At 39.2% G+C, this 17,026-nt stretch overlaps 1 protein-coding gene across 1 annotated transcript in view; it reads right to left on the reverse strand.

The window, feature by feature from the left end:
- mast3b (microtubule associated serine/threonine kinase 3b) overlaps positions 1 to 3,851 on the reverse strand; it is a 39,338-nt gene extending 35,487 nt beyond the window's left edge. The window contains exons 1-2 of the mRNA XM_037698020.1: positions 3,808 to 3,851; positions 449 to 538 (exon numbers count right to left, since the gene is read on the reverse strand). Of these exons, the coding sequence (XP_037553948.1) occupies positions 449 to 538; positions 3,808 to 3,851 (134 nt within the window). The remainder of the gene's footprint in view (positions 1 to 448; positions 539 to 3,807) is intronic.
- Between the last annotated feature and the right edge of the window lie 13,175 nt (positions 3,852 to 17,026).

Genomic DNA, 17,026 nt, shown 5'->3' on the forward strand with positions numbered 1-17,026 from the left:
ATATATATATATATATATATATATATATATATATATATGTATATATACACAGCTGAATAAATTTACCCCAGTTATTTTTATTTTGTTAGACTGTAAAATATCAAAATGTTCACCCTTTTCTTTAGAGGATAAATCTTTTTAAAAGGGTCATAAATTTATTTTAACATAAAGAAATATGCCAACATGTAATTCAGGTGATCAGACTAAATTTCACAGACTCTGGTCCGACAACGAGTATCTTTCCTATTAATTTTTGCGGTCAGATTTAAATTCTGCTAACTCAGCCCTACAGTCTTTATAAACAAGTTCAATAAGGCCACACACTTTTTTTTTGTCAAAATGAATTTACAAGCCAGAGTAGCACCCCTAGTAGCATTGCAAGGACAATACGGTACATGTTGGATCAGGATAAAAGCACATTTATGAGTGTGTGACCCGGCTGTCTTACCTCCAGGGATGAAGGGTTTGTAAGGGGCTGCAGGGGCTACAGGGGCTGCAGGGGCTCAGGAGGGTTGGACTCTGGCAAGTGGGGGACAAACTGTAAAGCAAGACATGGTGGCATGGATTAATGTCGAACTCAGTCACTCCTCACACAGACTTCTCTCGTCTGTCAGCTTCAGAGATTTGTTCTGCACCGTTAGAGTGGGTGCTGTCTATTTTCTTACTGATCAGCTAATGGTGAATAAATATGCCACTCGAGCTGGCAGAATGAGTCACAATGAGGATTTATTTGTCAACATTTAGTTACTAGTTTCAGATTTGCCATCTCAAAAGCTTCAAAGTAATACATCCATCCATCCATCCATTATCTTTACCCGTTTGTTCCATTTTGGGTCACGGGGGTCGCCGGTGCCCATGTCCAGCAATCACTGTGCGAGGGGCGGGGTACACCCTGGACGGGTCGCAAGTCCATCACAGGGCCACATAGAGACAAATGAGACAAACAACCATTCACTCTCTCACTCACACCTAGGGACAATTTAGAGTTACCAATCAGCCTAACATGCATGTTTTTGGTCTGTGGGAGGAAACCGGAGTACCCGGAGAAAACCCACGCATGCACGGAGAGAACATGCAAACTCCACCCAGAAAGGCCCCTGGACCGGGGTTTGAACCAAGGACCTGCTCGCTGAGAGGCAGCAGCTCTACCAGTTGCGCCACCGTGCTGCCTCCAAAGTAATACATAGTTTGTTTAAATTTGGGGATTTCTTACTTGGCCAGGTAGCAAGATACTGTTGTTTAAAAGAGTGCAGATTTGAAAACTCTATTTTTATTGGTCTAGAACAATGAAGTCGTAAGTTTTAGCTATATTTAAAAAAATAGAATGCTTAAGCTTCATAATGGTGCAAACATTATAAGAAGATTATTTGCTCTGTAAGTTACTGGAATTCTTAAATGGTGTCTTCGTGGACTCATTTTTCTATACATCTCAATAACATCAGAAATCAATATTTTCACTTATTTTGCACTCAGTTTACCAGCACAGGTTACATGTGTCTTTGTGTTTCAAAGGAATTTAAATGCACCACTTGTTAACTTCCTACATTTCAACAAAAAAGCTGCAATATCATGTCAGCACACTTAGAAGAAAATTTCAACATTCAAATATGCAATGAGAGTGCATCTAATGCAGCTTTTAGCTGGATTTGTTGCCAAAACAACATGGCAACATATTTATAATTTATAATCCTAAAAGCTTGATTATCGCCTGCTGCTCAATGTGTGTTCACATCTTTGTAGCACTGGGAAAACATCTCGTGAACCATGGATGTGTTTTACCGAAACTCTGAGAAAGGATTCCCTGAATGTGCATAACTCAGACCATTTTACAGATGTTGAGCCAACATATGGTGTGGTAGTAGCTGAGGGTTCTCGCTTGAGTTAAGTGCCAACAGATCATGCAAAATCTCACAAGACTGCATGAGATCCTGCATAATTTTGCTTCACCAAAACAACAGCTCAGTCATTTCTCAAAAGAAGATGATCTTAAGTCTAAAATTCTGGTTTGATAAGCCTTTTATTTATGAAGTCACTTCTTAAATTGCCTCAAGTGATACAATTTGATCTTTTTTTTTTAAACTAAACAAGACTTTTTACACCATATTTGCATTCAGATCTGCACGCTCAGCAGCCCCTAAAGCCTAAACTGCACCGACGCTGACCCAGCAAAGAGGCTCCTTTTTTTTATTGATTCCTCTGCTCAGATCTAAGTTCTGAATTCTGGGCTCCACAAAGATGTTATTGTCTCTGTGCTGCAGGAGCTCTTCAGTGCTAAACACATGCACTGGCTCACCACGGCACTAATGAACATGTTGTCATAGTAATGCAGAAAGGATGGCAGGGAAAACAACTCCTTGTGTGAAGACTCCTCGGTCTGTAGTGACGGCTCATAATTATCCAACAAACGCCAGTCATTTTGTTCAATTTGACACATCTCCTGCTTCCCAAAACTAAACCTCTAGAAGATGTTTAAGGAGATTATTTTCTTTTCGCCTCACTTTGTGCACTCTCCTGTGCAATGTGTGAAGTGAGTAGAAAATCTCAGACTCACTCACTGGTGGCGTTCACACTGAGTTTCTGATTTTCCTTGATGGAGATGCCGAGACTGAGCTAAGACCATGTCTGTCTTCACTGCAAAAGTTGCAACTAAAACAAAATCAAGAATTGTGTTGCCATAAAGCAAATAACAGTCTTGATATGTTCTCACTTACTTGACTCTGAGTAAAAATTACAAAGCATGTCTTGGTCCTGAAACATTCACTTTTCCGAAAAAATAAAATAAAATATATGTTTAGAGAAAAAATATCCCTGCAAGGCACATATTTTAGTAGTAAAACTGAAAGTTCGTGCCTTTCTTGTCATGTTTGCACTTCGCTGATGCATGTAACCCGTCTGTCAGTAAAAGCACGGAGCCCTTCCAACTCGCTGAGAGAAGCCTCCTCTGTATCTCTGCTCTGCACAGGAACAGATGCTATTTAGTGCCTAAAAATGAAAATGACATGAAAATAGCGCATGCTCAGCTGAGATAGGCAGGAGGCAGATGGATGGATCAGAGGATGAGTGCGAGGAGCTCCTACGCCTTATGGATCAGCGTTTTGTGTGCATCATTTATCACCACTTCTCTCAATTTAAAGAAAAGCTGCATTCACCCCAAATGGAGGAGTGGGCGAACGTAAGACTTCAGACTAAAATTTGATGAATATAAAAAAATCACAGGTTAACATTAGCAATAATAGAAATACCAAAATCTGCCTTTTTAGAGTCTAATATCCATTAGTCCCTGGTGGTGCTGGGGGGAGTGTGTGATTCATGCAGGAGTCATGTTTCAGGACACAAGGGAGAAAGAGGAAAAAAATCATAAGGAAAAATTCACACTAAGACACGTGCTGCATCTCTGAGGGTAATAATAATCTGTATGAAGAACTGGAGGATGTTGATCAGTTTCACTAAAATTTGGACAGCCCAAAACTTTGGACAAAATAATGGTGAGCAAACAACAGCAGGATTAGATGCAACATTAAGATGTGACAAAAACTAAAGAAACATTAATGAGAAACATGAATATCACGATGATGTCATCAATATGGACTTTGCACGGGTAAACTAAAGCACCAATAAAGATAAGAAAGTAAACTAAATAATGAGGTCGTTCTGGAGCTACAGCATTTTAAAGTTTGAACTTTGACCACTTTAGATATAAACAACAACAACAACAATAAAAAGCTGCATGAACGCATAAAATGTTGCAGGTTTAAATTAAACCAGTAAAAAAAATAAAATTAATAAAAAGAGAGAGAGAGAACTTACTCTAAAGTCAGGGAGGGGATTTTCAGTTTATCTCGTCTCTTCATGGTTGTTGCAGAACACCAGGCTGGAGATCCACTCAGCAGTGCGCTGCGCGTCACGCGCTCCTTGCCGGCTCCCAGGCGCTCATCACCGCCGCGCCGGGCTGAAAAGACCACCGGGGGTCTCTTACCAGCAGACCTTCAGAGGAAACACTCAGAATAGTTCTCTGCAAACAAGTGGGGAGCCGTTCGTCTGTAAAAGAATACAAAGGGGCGCAGCGGAGAAGAGAGGCTGATGGGTCACCGCGAACCTCCGTGAGACTGATGGGAGGGATGAGGGAGGAATCAGAGGAGGTGAGGTGGGGGAGGGGGGTGGCACTCGTCGATTCACTAGGTGGGTGACAGCAGAGGCGAGACTGAGCGATAGAAATGCGCAACATTTACAGCTTTATAATAATAATAATAATAATATTAATAATTATTATTATTATTATTGAAAACAAGCCACGTTTGGTAATTCGGGTAAAATTTACAGTAAAAGGAGGATGAAATGAAAGTTTTATGTTTTAATTCGTTATATAGAAACCTTACAGCTTTGAGTGTGAATAAACAGAAGGAGCAGAGGTCTGTCTCGCTGCTGCTGCTGGAGGGAAAGAGCTGGGGAATACCTCCAGACGCGCTCCTCGCTCTTTCTCTCCTCTTATCTGCGCATGCGCGAGCGCCTGTTTTCCAGCGGTTGGGGAAGTGATAAAATTGCACGAGTCAATTTGCACAAGGAGGAGGGTGGTGTACTGCGCGCACGTGTCCCACTCGTTGCGCCTGTGCCGCACGTGCGGGCCGAACAACAACAACATGCAGGAAAGTGTTCGCAGTGAGCCCCCGCGCACGCGTTTAGCTTTAATGCTTAAAAGTCGATTTAAACTGTGAACTCATCTGCAGCATGCAGGTTGTGACAGGAGGCGGTGAAGAGTAATTGTCACTATTTGCACCTCCTCTTCCTCGTGTTTAGGATGACACCTGTGCCCTGGTTGCTATAGGAGCTGAGGATGTCTGGTTGCTAGGGAATAGGCTTGTACAAGAAGCAATAGTGACCCATCAGTTATCATTTCATTGCACATACACACTCACACACGTGCACATCTATGGAGGGATAATTTCCTTGAGACAAAACTAATAAAAAAGCCAAGTTGTGACTGTAAACAGGCTTGGGCCCACAGAGGTGTCCTCACTTTTCTAAGTAAACCTCTAAAATCTGTAAACAATGTTTTGCACAAAATATCATTGTCAATTTAAGATGATCTTGGTCTGAAACGCTGGTGTGAAATGTACCAGGGGATATGCATTCTTTTAATTGGATTTAGTACCAACGTAGAAATATTAGATGTGAAGAAGATGAAGGAGATGGTCGTGGACTTCAGATGAAACAAACACACCTAGATGCTGAATGGACACTACTGCTGAACAGGACGCATTAGTGTTTGTTAGTAGAACCATTTGAAATTGTGATGGTGTTTTATGCTGGCGGAAAAAGCCGAACTGTGTTGAAGAATGATAACAAGATGGCAAAGCAAGAAGTCCTCTATAATATTTAATACTTAAAAAATTATTTGCCCAGCTGTTTTTTATTCAGCTCTGACCTGTTCTCCTGTAACAGACAATTTATTTCTGCTCTTCTTTGTTCACATGACTGACATTGTATTTGTCACCTTTTTGCTGCTGGTTCGTATTCCTCTTCCCCATCATCTGCAGCCTCACTGCGCTCCTCTCATGGGGATTCATCCATTTCATGTGGAGGTTTGCCTTGAAGAAGACATATCAGAACACAGATCAGTATTACTACAGTAAAAGTGACTACACTAGAAACTTTAAATAGTTTATTTCACAATAACACAGATGTCCACTTTGTCTAAACTTGGACTACGTTACATGCAAAATATAAACCTGATCTAAACTAGGTTGACCCTCTTCTATGAACTAAACACAAACTAAACATGAGTACACACGGACAAAATCATGGCAAAAATTTATGGCACAACACCAACAAACCGGATTTCGACACTCACCAGAACGTCTGGAACAAACTAGCAGGTATTTTGGGACGCTGGAGAAGGTTATATCAGGACGTCTCACCGCTGCAAGCCATTTGTCTCTTATTTGTTTGGTCCTTGGCATCGTTTCCAGGTGAGAAAATAATGAAACGAAAGTCCGTTTTCCATATTTTTTACCTTTACGGTCGTGTGACAGGATATTATATACAATAACGCAACAAGTTCAGACCATTGCTAAATTGTTTTAATCTACCTAGATTAAAAAAACAAGTGAGAAAAGCATCCTGATGCATGCTCAATAATAGTGAGAATAGAATAGAAGTGAGAAAAGCTTTATTTTCGAGGACAGTAAAGATGGTGATCCTATCCCATCAGCCACCACGCCGCGGTCATGTTCAGTTGCTTCATTGTAACTGATCAAGAAGTATTCAAAAAGCGTTCAATACAAAAATCAAGAAGTACATTTCTGTTCCATGCTGCAGAGCTGTGTGAAGCTGTGTCATCCCTTTGATGTCCTGCTGCAGAACATGAACTTGGACTACTTTATCCCTACTTTGGGGGTTTTCACTTATCACGGGTGGGCGTGGTCCCAAACACCCACGATAAATGAGGGACTACTGTAGTGTTCATACGCCCTCTGTTGGGTACATTGTACAATTACGACTGGTTCCAGCATTTTAGGGGTGAAAATTAAGAAATGCAAGTAGCAGGAGCACAATGGAACAAATATCACTGATACCGATAGGTCCCCAAACGTCTATATCGGCTTAAATTATCATTTCTTCCGATATATCCGTCGGGCTCTAATTTATATATATGTTTTAGTATACTCTTTAAAATGTGTTTATTACTTCATGGTGAGATTTTTCTAATCACTTGTTAAACATTTGACGTTTTAATTTTTCAGATTTTTTATAGGGTTTATTTTACATATTTCATATTTAACAACAACAACAATAATAATAATAATAATAATAATAATAATAATGTTTCATATTTCCTGATCATACCGACTCTTTAAACTGCATATTATTTGGTAAATATTCAGCACAGTTGTTTCTATCATTGCGTTTTGATTTTCACTGAAACTGTACTGTTCATTCCAGAATGACCCATCAAATCTGATTCTTTCTTGGCCTGACAAGCCAGTGAGGCACATGTTCAGAACATTTAACCAAAACAATCAAAATGCACACTTACGTTTTAAATTTTTTTTTATATTTTAGTTGCATATGGATTTTTTTCCCTAATGTTTCTAATTGAAATTGTTAGTTCTCTTTTTTTACTATTTATTTTTCCTCCAGGATATCGATGCAGTTGCCAAAGCTTGGGAAGATGATCCCTATCTGTTCATAGTGAGGGTGCAGACATTGTTTCATGGAGTTGAAGTTGAAGATATTGCACTTGAGCAGCTCAGTTATACTTTCACAAGTAATGAAAGATTGTTTTCTTACAAAGGCTTTTACAAATACAAATCTGAAAAGGTTAGGATGCTGTGTAAAATGTAACTAAAACCTTCTGACTGGTCATTTGCGCACAGAGATTTCTCCATATTCTTCAAATCTTCTGATGATATTATGAGCTGTATATGATGAAATATTCAAAGTCTTCCCCAATATGTAATTAGGAAACATTACTGTGAAATTGATCCCCTTTTTGAAGACAGTTTCTGTGTAATGGTCAGCAGCCCCCGCTGACCCCTCATCTGCTCTTGCCAATGTTCCTCATGCCATGTTTCTGCCCATCTTGCCATAATCCTGCCTTTTTGCTGTATTCTCTTGTCCATGTCACCTGCCGTAGTTTCTGCCCCTCATGCCATTGTTTGTTTCCCTGTTGCGCTTTCCTTATCACCCATCTATCATTGCTCACAACAACTCCTGTCGGTCAACCGTTCACCACACCCCCTCAGCCTAAGCACAGCAATCGGCCTTCATTCCATGCACCTGTTCAGCTTTATACTCACTCTGTCCCTGCCAAATTATTACACATCTCATAGTCCCTGATAATAAAGCCATTCATAGTATCCTGTTTCCATAGCCTTGTATCCTTGTTTTGCCTTGAACCCTCGCCTGTTTTTGACTCCTCACCTTGCCCGCCCCTTTGGATTTCATCTGCCTTTCTGACCACGGTTTTTGACTCTGCGCCTTTCCTAATGACCACGTCACTGGATCTCGATTTGGGTCAGTCTTCTGCTCCCTGTGACCCTGTGTATGACCCTGCTACTAATCACGGACCACAGATTTGGATTTGTCCCCCCCCATGGACCTCGAACAGCGCCAAGATCTGCTCCACTGCTGCAGCTCACTCTGCACGAGTGACGTCACTGGCACCAGCGTGACAACAGCACCTGCCATGTAGTTGATGACCAACTGACCAGAAAATACAGAGTACAGTATGGGTACAGTAGCTACAGTCAGTTATGAATCTTAGTGCACCATGATAGGTAGCATCCAGCATCTGCAGGGTGCTTGTGGGGGCGTTCATGTAAATAATGTCACCGTAATCATTGGAGAAAAGGAAAGACACAGTTACAAGGTGTTTCCTAGCATTCAGAGTTAGACAGGATCTATTTCTGAAAAAGAAACCCAATTTAACTTTCAGTTTCCTTACTAGGTTTTCCACATGGAGCTTAAGAGAGATGCGAATCGATCAAGATACCCAAATATTTATAGGAATCAACAAACTCAATCGGGACACCATTCGAGGATAAAATCAAAGGAAGAACTGCTGGGACCTACTTCCTGCTTGAAAAAAGCATCCCTTTGGTTTTGTCGGCATTTAGGACAAGTTTGAGATGGAACAAATCAGACTGGATGATGTCGAAAGCGGATTGCAAAAACTGGACAACCTTAGCAACTGTTTTAGCTCGACAATAAACAACTGTGTCATCAGCATAGAAATGTAAGGATGTATCAGGGATGATCTGACCTACATTACCTATGTAGATTGTAAAGAAGGTGGGTCCTAAGACTGAGCCTTGTGGTACACCATTGTTGACTGTTAAATAACTGGAGGAGGTACCGTTGTGTTGTACAAAGTACACATTGCCTCCGATCTTAGTGAACCAACCAATGGTGTGTTCTGAGAAAACAATTTCTGAGAGCTTGTGACACAAGATGTTATGATCCACAGTATCAAAAGCTTTAGACAGGTCCAAGAAAAGTGCAGCACAATAATCCTTAGCATGCAATGCTTCAATGATGTCGTTAAAAACCTTCAGTGAAGCAGTCATTGTGCTGTGTTGTTTCCTGAAACCAGATTGATGGCGAGGTAAGATGTTAAATGAGTCCAAATAGCTTTTGATTTGAGAGTTTACCAGTTTTTCTAGAACCTTAGCTAAAATGAAGACTTTAGAGATTGGTCGATAGTTGTTCAGTGAGGTGGGGTCACCTCCCTTCAGCAAAGGTAGAACAAATGCAGTTTTCCAAGCGTCTGGAATGGAGTTGTGGCTTATGGAAAGATTAAAGATGTGGGACACCGGTACTGCGATGATATGAGCAGTCAGCCTTAGGAAATAAGGTGGAAGTTCATCTTCTGGACTTGCAGATTTTTTAGAGTTTGTACCTTTTAACAGTTTATTAACCTCACTAACTGAGAACGGAGAAAGAGAAAAGGTGTGATTTACTGAAGATTGACTTGTAGGAAAGATTTGATTTGTAGAAGTTTGGTTATTAGGTGAAGTGACTGATTTTCCATAAGTAACTGTGTCAAATAAAGAACTAGAAGCAAGAAAATGTCTGTTGAAACAGTTCAGGGTCTCGTGCTTATTTGACACAGGAACAAAGTTAACAAGAAGTTGTGGTGGGAGGTCAGATGATTGGGAACTGCCGGAGAGAGATTTGATGGTTTTCTAGAATCTTTTAGAATCTTTTAGATTTTTGAAGGTCTGAGATAAGAAATAGTTACGTTTTGCAGCTTTATGTATTAAATTATGCATTTATTCCACTGCTGTCGAAAATTCAACCAATCAGTGTCTGAGTCATATTTTCTGGCTGCAGCCCAAAGCTGATCTCTCCTGTGCAGAAGGTCAGCTAGATCAGGAGTAAACCATGGGCTGTCGCATCCTTTTATTCTGAACTGGCGAAAAGAAGCATGTTTGTTTATAAAATAGATTAAACTATTTGGAAAACAGTTCCAAGCGATGTTCACGTCGTCAGTTAATAGAATACGGTGCCAATCAAAGTGAGATAAATCCCAAATGAATAGAGGAAAGGATAAAAAAACAACACACATCTGCAGTTATCTTTGTGTTTTGTTCTGACAGCTGGATCTGTTTGCTTTGTGGGCGGTGGTTGTGCAGGAATCCCGTTCCCCAAATGCTTCATTGCCGTTTTGTTAAAGCGGCATTTTAATAACAGAGTCGGTTTCTCAGTTTCCATGGCAATAAGGACTTTCCTGTTTTCCTCTTCCCATCAGTCTGTGTTCTTCCTCCCACCTCTGCTGTGAAGGATAAAGCATAGCTAAACGCTTAACAAACGCTCCTCAGCAAATGGAGTCAGACCCTAAACATTACATCATCTTTTGTTTTGGCTGCTCTGCTGAAACACTCGTAAAGAACAGCTTCAGTTCCTTAGCTCACCTGTTGAAACTGCAGCAGACACACTGATTGAGTTCAAATTGTATATTCTAGCATTTCATGTCCATCATCTCTGCCACACTCATTGAAAGCTTCAGTAAATGTAGAGAAGAATCATTGTGCAACTAAATCTGCAAAACGTGAGGTGAGGCATATTTTCGGTCATCCCTGCTGTACAGGAGGAGAAACGAAGAGCCATGGGTGGGAGCATAAATATCAACAAAGCAATTCAATCAAACAGTTTGTTGGGGGTAAAACACAAATGCAAAACCACATTTGAAAATTAAATAGAAATCCTTTTCAAACAAACAAACAAACAAACAAACAAAAAATCTATAAAAAAGACAGCTAAGAAGGTTGACAGGATTTCTGTGAAATGAGCACTCGTTAAATTTAAGGAATATAACATAACATTTGAACTGTCATTGCTGATGATGAACATGGAAACGAGAACAGTAAACGTAAAGAGCAGGTCAAAAATTTCAAGAAGCTGCAGCAAAACGCAACATCACAGAAGAAATGAACAGTTTTACAAGTGGGAGTGAGGACAGGAGATGTGATCACATGTAAACATATTTTCATGGTGTGATTCATTCCACAAGATGGCATAAAAATACATTAATGAGACTTGACAACCAACAACAGCCTCAGTTTGTCTTTAGCAGGAGTCTTTCTCTTAACGTGAGGCAACAACTGCTTCTTTTTGTTCCTCAATAAACAGGACTCTTCAGGGGGGGATTATAACAGCAATCTGTAGCTTTCTGAAGTAAAACAAATGTAAGTTAAATCTGTTTTAAAACAGAGAGGCAGTGCTGATTTTAAAGACCCCTCGTGAGAGTCTTCCTCAGCTCCTGCTAGCAAGAGTTCAGGCGTTCACTGTGACCTCTCATTAGATGTCAGCAGCCTCGACATGTCTGTGGGAGCAAGCTTAGTTCATATAAAACCCAGTGAACACAGAACTCTCATCTTGAGCATGAAGGCGACAGTGGAAAAGTAAAACTCCCTCATGAGGAAGAAACCTTTAGTAGAACCAGGCTCAGGACAAGCGGCCATCTGCTTCGACCGGCTGGGTTTGGTAGGAACAGATACACAATGACAGGTCAAGAATCACATGTTAAGATAGAAATAGTATCAAATGAAAACTATTCAATTTTAGCAAATCATTTAAAGAAATGAGGTCAATTTGTCCGGTTGGAAGGAAATGCATCTTGGAGAAGTTGTAAGTTCGACTTGGCGTAAGTAATCAAATTCAGCTGTTTGGAGTCGCCATGAGAGAATATACTAGCAAGACTGTAAGGCAGACACGGACATTTACGAGTTCAGCCTGACACAAACAATGTGATATCTCAATCTGGATCTGGCCTTGGAAGGCGGACTATATCAATGTATCCTTGGATGTTATGGAAACAAAGATGTTCTGTCCCCCCTCCCCACCCCCTCCCTTCCCCAAGGTCGTGGACCTTTGATCAGAGCTTAACCGAGCTGGCTGATAAACAAACACTTTTTATCAGGACTATGGCTAGAGGGGGGGCTCTGGACTGTGCTGCCCTACGACCTTTCCTCAAACTCAATGCCTCCACTGGCCTCCCTTGCCTCACCTGGCGCAGCAACCTAGCAGCTGCAAAGGTGCCAAGGGGTGCTTTGCTCACCAGGCGGCCATGCTGGGACTCCCACTTCCTACCCACTCCACACATATGTATTGTGTCTATTTATGTTGCTTTGCTGTGGTAGATTTTTTGATGCCTCAAACTGTGCCCTGTCAATGACACAGTGTGAGAGATATTTTTTTATATACCTTTCTCCTTATGTTTTCTCCCCCTTTTCTTATCTAAGCAATAGGGGCAGCACGTCTTAGAAGCTGCAGCCCCCTGTTCACTTCTGTCCGTCTTTAGGATGGCTGTACGGAAAGTAATTTTTGTTGTACTACTGTGCAAGGATAATAAAAGCATTCTGATTCTGAACAAAGGAGGTCCTCTTCTGCTGAGAAGACCTCCAATGTGGTGAGGGTGAAACCAAACACCCCCCCAAGCTCCTGACAGTGTTTTATCTTCAAAGCCCCCGGCTTCCTGCACTGCGGTTGACGTGTTGCTATTTGTGAAATATACAGTAGCCTATGTGTGTATATTTTTGGTATGTATGTAGCTGCACAAAATTCAAACAAGAACATTATTTTCTAACTTTAAATCTTTAATCTCTATTCCATCAACATTTATTATTTTACAGCAACTGTGCATAGAGTGGAAAATTCACATAAATTGCTGCAAATCAGTAAACATTGTAACTTAATGAGTGCAAACCTTCTGAAATTGTGACTTCTTGGGATATAAATGCTGTTTTTGTGAATTGAGAACCATATTTATAGTGCTGATCACCCATACACTGTGTGTGTGGTTTGTTCAAGGTTCTTTATTGTCATTCGCATCACATGTGGTACATGAGGTTGAACGCAATTGTGTACTCAAGGTCCCAGTTACACCCAAAAATAGCAAAAATATAAAATATAAAAAGAAACAGTATATAAAGATCTAAGATAAACATTAAGATATATGCTAAACAAACGCTAAACGATATGCCAATAGATCTCAGATATACGCTAATACGCTAGGAGCTTTGCCCCTTCAAGACAAGTCTGGTGGTTGAAACGGCTGCTGAAGTTATTGGTCAACACTCTGAGGTCCAAAACCAACCAGTGAGGCCTGAACAATGTGTGTGTGCTTTTAATGCTCCTAAATTAGACTGTTCATCATGCCCAATAACTATAGATAACAAGTGAGTTCCTGCAGACTGGTCATGGCTCTGCTGTTTCAGTAAAGGTCAAAGACTTTATGTCGAGGAAAGAAAAGGTCAAATTGTAACAAGAGTAAAATAAATAAAAACAGCCATAAAATGTTTCAGGTTCAGCTTTGCTCCTTTGCTTGTGGGTGAGTTGTTTTGATTTGTACTCACAGTATAACTTATTGATTAGAATCTGGTAAAGGCCTGAAATGAACAATAGTTTGCACCCTTTATTTATTATAAAACATACAGTTCTAAAAAATGTTTCAATTAAAACAAAGTATTTATTTTTGGAAAATATAAAGTAACTTTAGTTTTGATGGTATCATCAATTCTCAAAAAAAAAAAAAAAAAAAAAAGAAGGTAGAAACAGGTGCATGTTTTTCACACAGTCATTCCTCTTCTCTGCTTTGAACAACATGGATTAACTACAGAGAACAGCTGCTAGAGTTTTTAGACATGAATGTTGTCCTGATATTGTCCGAGGGATGATTCTAGCTGTTCATCAGTCCTGGCACTTCTTTGCTGACTTTTTTTTTGTTCCACAATTCACCAGATGTTTCAGTTGGTTAGAGGTCTGGACTGCAGGCAGGTCAGTTCAGCACCAAGACTCTTGTACTCAGGAGCCACTCGGTTGTAATGGATGCATTTTGTGGTTTAACATTGTCTTTCAGAAGAGTTTGTGGTTTTTAAATTGAATTAAAATTTTTGATTTTGACCACAGAATCATTTTTTATTTTTGCCTCATTTTAAATCAGCTTATCAAGAAGACGGAGGCGTTTCTGGATCGTGTTCATTTTTGGCGTCTACTTTTTTTATTGTTATTCTGTGGAAGATTTGTAAATTGTTTCACTATTTTTAGACATGACATATTTGGCAGACTGATGAACCTCTGCCCATTTTTACTTCTGAGCGATTTAGCTTCCTTAAAATGCTCTTTTTATCGCCAGTCCTCTCACTGACCATGTTGCCAGGTAATAGTCACAAAATGCTCCCAAAGCACCAAACTCTTTCAAACTAAGTCAAAATTGCCTTATTTTTCCATTGTGAATAAAAATAAAGCATTTATGAGAATTTCTAATCATTGCATTCTGTTTTATGTACATTTTACACAAGAACCCAGCTTTTGGTGGGGATTGTGATTGTATATAAAGGTAGGAAAGCATACCATAGATTTTTATTTGCTCTTCATGAATTTGTCTGCATCATGTGAGTGACATCCTCTTCAGCTGAGCTCCACACAGTCTACACCACATGTCCATGAACATCTTTGAAGTCTTCCGTCAGAGGAGGTGCTTCTTATGCTGTAGGTAGAGAAATCGGTGTTTGTGCAAGTTCCTGCCTACAGTTTCCTCCCGTCAGGGACCAAAACTGCTACCTGACTTGTAAACTAAGGTCTTGGAATAACAAAGACGCTCATAAAATCAGAACACTAGATTCTAGAGGGCCATCACGCCAGGCCTCGAGAATATATATATTTTAATCATGGTTGAAAACGTCGTCAAGAAGGCTTTTGGGTTGGTTTTGATTGTCACGGGTCACATGGCTTTCAGTGGTAAGATGTCTTCATATCTTTAGTTTGACCTTGTTTTATGATTGGGATTTCTATGTTAATTCATTCAAAATGTGAAAAGCGTTCTTTGAGGTTTTTACTTGCTTGACGCCCATAGAAACTAATTATGCAGTTGTCTTTTGCTTTATTAAAGCTTTATTTATGATTGAAGAAATACACATTTATAATATCAGGAGTCTAAAGACACCTCTGTTTTCTTGCTGCAACTGGTGAGCTGTTTAGCACAATAATGGTCTTGTTCTACAACTTTATTTCCCCATGTAAATTAGAGAAGCTGTCCCACCAGTTCAGCTGGCGTGTCTGTTGTGGGTTAACAGGGATTTTTAAATTAGGGGAGGCTGTTCAATAAATGTCCAGTTTTATACAAAGATATACTCTTTAATCCTGTCATGAAATGCAGCTTTTAAAGCCTGACCAAAACAATCTTTATTTAATTGAGCAAAGCACCAGTACAGGCCATTTAAAAGAAGCTCACCAGATTTTATTTGCGTTCTAAGTCTATCTAACGTTTAGGTTAAATAATCTCCAAACTATGTGTTTCAACTTCATTTAAACATTTTGTTGTGATGCTTTATTAAATGTAATTCATGCTGTCACATCTTTCAAGAAAAACTCACAACTCCGAAATGTTTTACTGCTTAAAATGCTCAGATTATTCATTCATTATGAGATTCATCAAAACGTTTTAGTTTCTTTGTTAATTTTATACTGCTTATTCAAACTTTGATTCCCTTCAAAGCTTAGTGTTTTTACAAATTGTTACTCATTTAAATGGAAAAATTATCATTCACTAAAACTTCTCAATTTATATGTCTAAAATAGTATCTTTCCACTGTTTTAAGATGGGAGACTAAAACATTAGAAAACATTTTATTTAGTTCAAAATGACATTCAGCACAATATTCTGGGGAAGGATTAGCCTACAGGAGATTGATCAATCCAAACTATTTGAGAGAAATGGGTTAACGCTGAATAACACGTTTACTGGGCTGGCTACCTTTTATTTGAGGTAATGTCCAAATGCAAATTTATGGTGACCCTATTATGAATTACATCACAGTTTCTGAATTAATCAGCTTTTGTCCTGCATGTGGTGAAACGTAACTAATTATTTTCAAATATAAAAATAGTAGAAACATATTTATTGTTTGCAAAAAAAAAAATAAAAATGCTGTTAGCACTCTTAACAGAAATGTTTTACATTTTTAACTTAATTTTACAAATGTAGCTATGTTTGACTTAAGATTAAGGTTATTAATTTAATTATTATTATTCCAGGTCTCTCTTGTAAATGAGTCCTCGTGGCTCAATGGGACTAACCTGTTTGAATAAAGGTTGAATGAATTACAACCCAACCTAGTTTAAATGTAATAAAAAGATGTTGTAGAATACCCAACAGTTCTTAAATTAAATTGATCTATTTGCAATTTATGAAATGATTAATAAAACAATGCATGAGTATCAAAGTACAGTATATCATGTTCATACAATAGATTAATCTAGTTTGTATCTTCAATGCCAAACAGTTTTCCTATAAAGTATTGTTTTTCCACTAATATCTGTCTTGTTTGTATATAGAAGAATATAACTGTATCCGTCCACTTCATAAATATCTTTTGCTCTATCTTCATACAGACCCCGGCTATGCAAACAACATGGGGATCGTCGGCCAAAACATCACATTTCATTTTAAATTCAACACCACCATAAAAAACGACACTCAGATTTCTATTTATAAATCAGAACGACAGGAAAAAAAGATCTCACAGTATTCACGTATTAAAAGTGATATCCAAGTTCACAGTGAAACTTCTTCAGTGTTTTATCACATGGCACATCTGACTCTAAATGACACTGAAGTTTACTGGGCCACGTTGTTTGTTGACAATGGACCCCCTATACTAAGTAATAAAGTGCAGCTGATTGTTCGAGAAGATTACAGAAACACCACAGGTAAGGTCACAACTTATGTTACAATCAAATACACCAACGTCGCTCGTTGTGTTACTCTGTACAGTTTGCTGAAATTATTTTACAGAATTACAGAATATAACTACAGTAGTCCCTCGCTATTTCGCGGTTCAACTTTTGCGGACGCGCTCTTTTGTGGTTTCTCAACGTAAGACTGGACATGACACACAAATGGCTGATTGATGGATGAGTCGCAAGATAGGCATGGATTTTTTTAATTTTAAATAAATCATTTTACATTATTTAGTACCTGCTGCACCTGTGTGCAGGGAGAAGCTCCCTCCTGCAGCATGTCATG

Source organism: Nematolebias whitei, chromosome 3 (genome assembly GCF_014905685.2).
Source record: "Nematolebias whitei isolate Nwh7 chromosome 3, NemWhi1, whole genome shotgun sequence".
Lineage (NCBI taxonomy): Eukaryota > Metazoa > Chordata > Actinopteri > Cyprinodontiformes > Rivulidae > Nematolebias > Nematolebias whitei.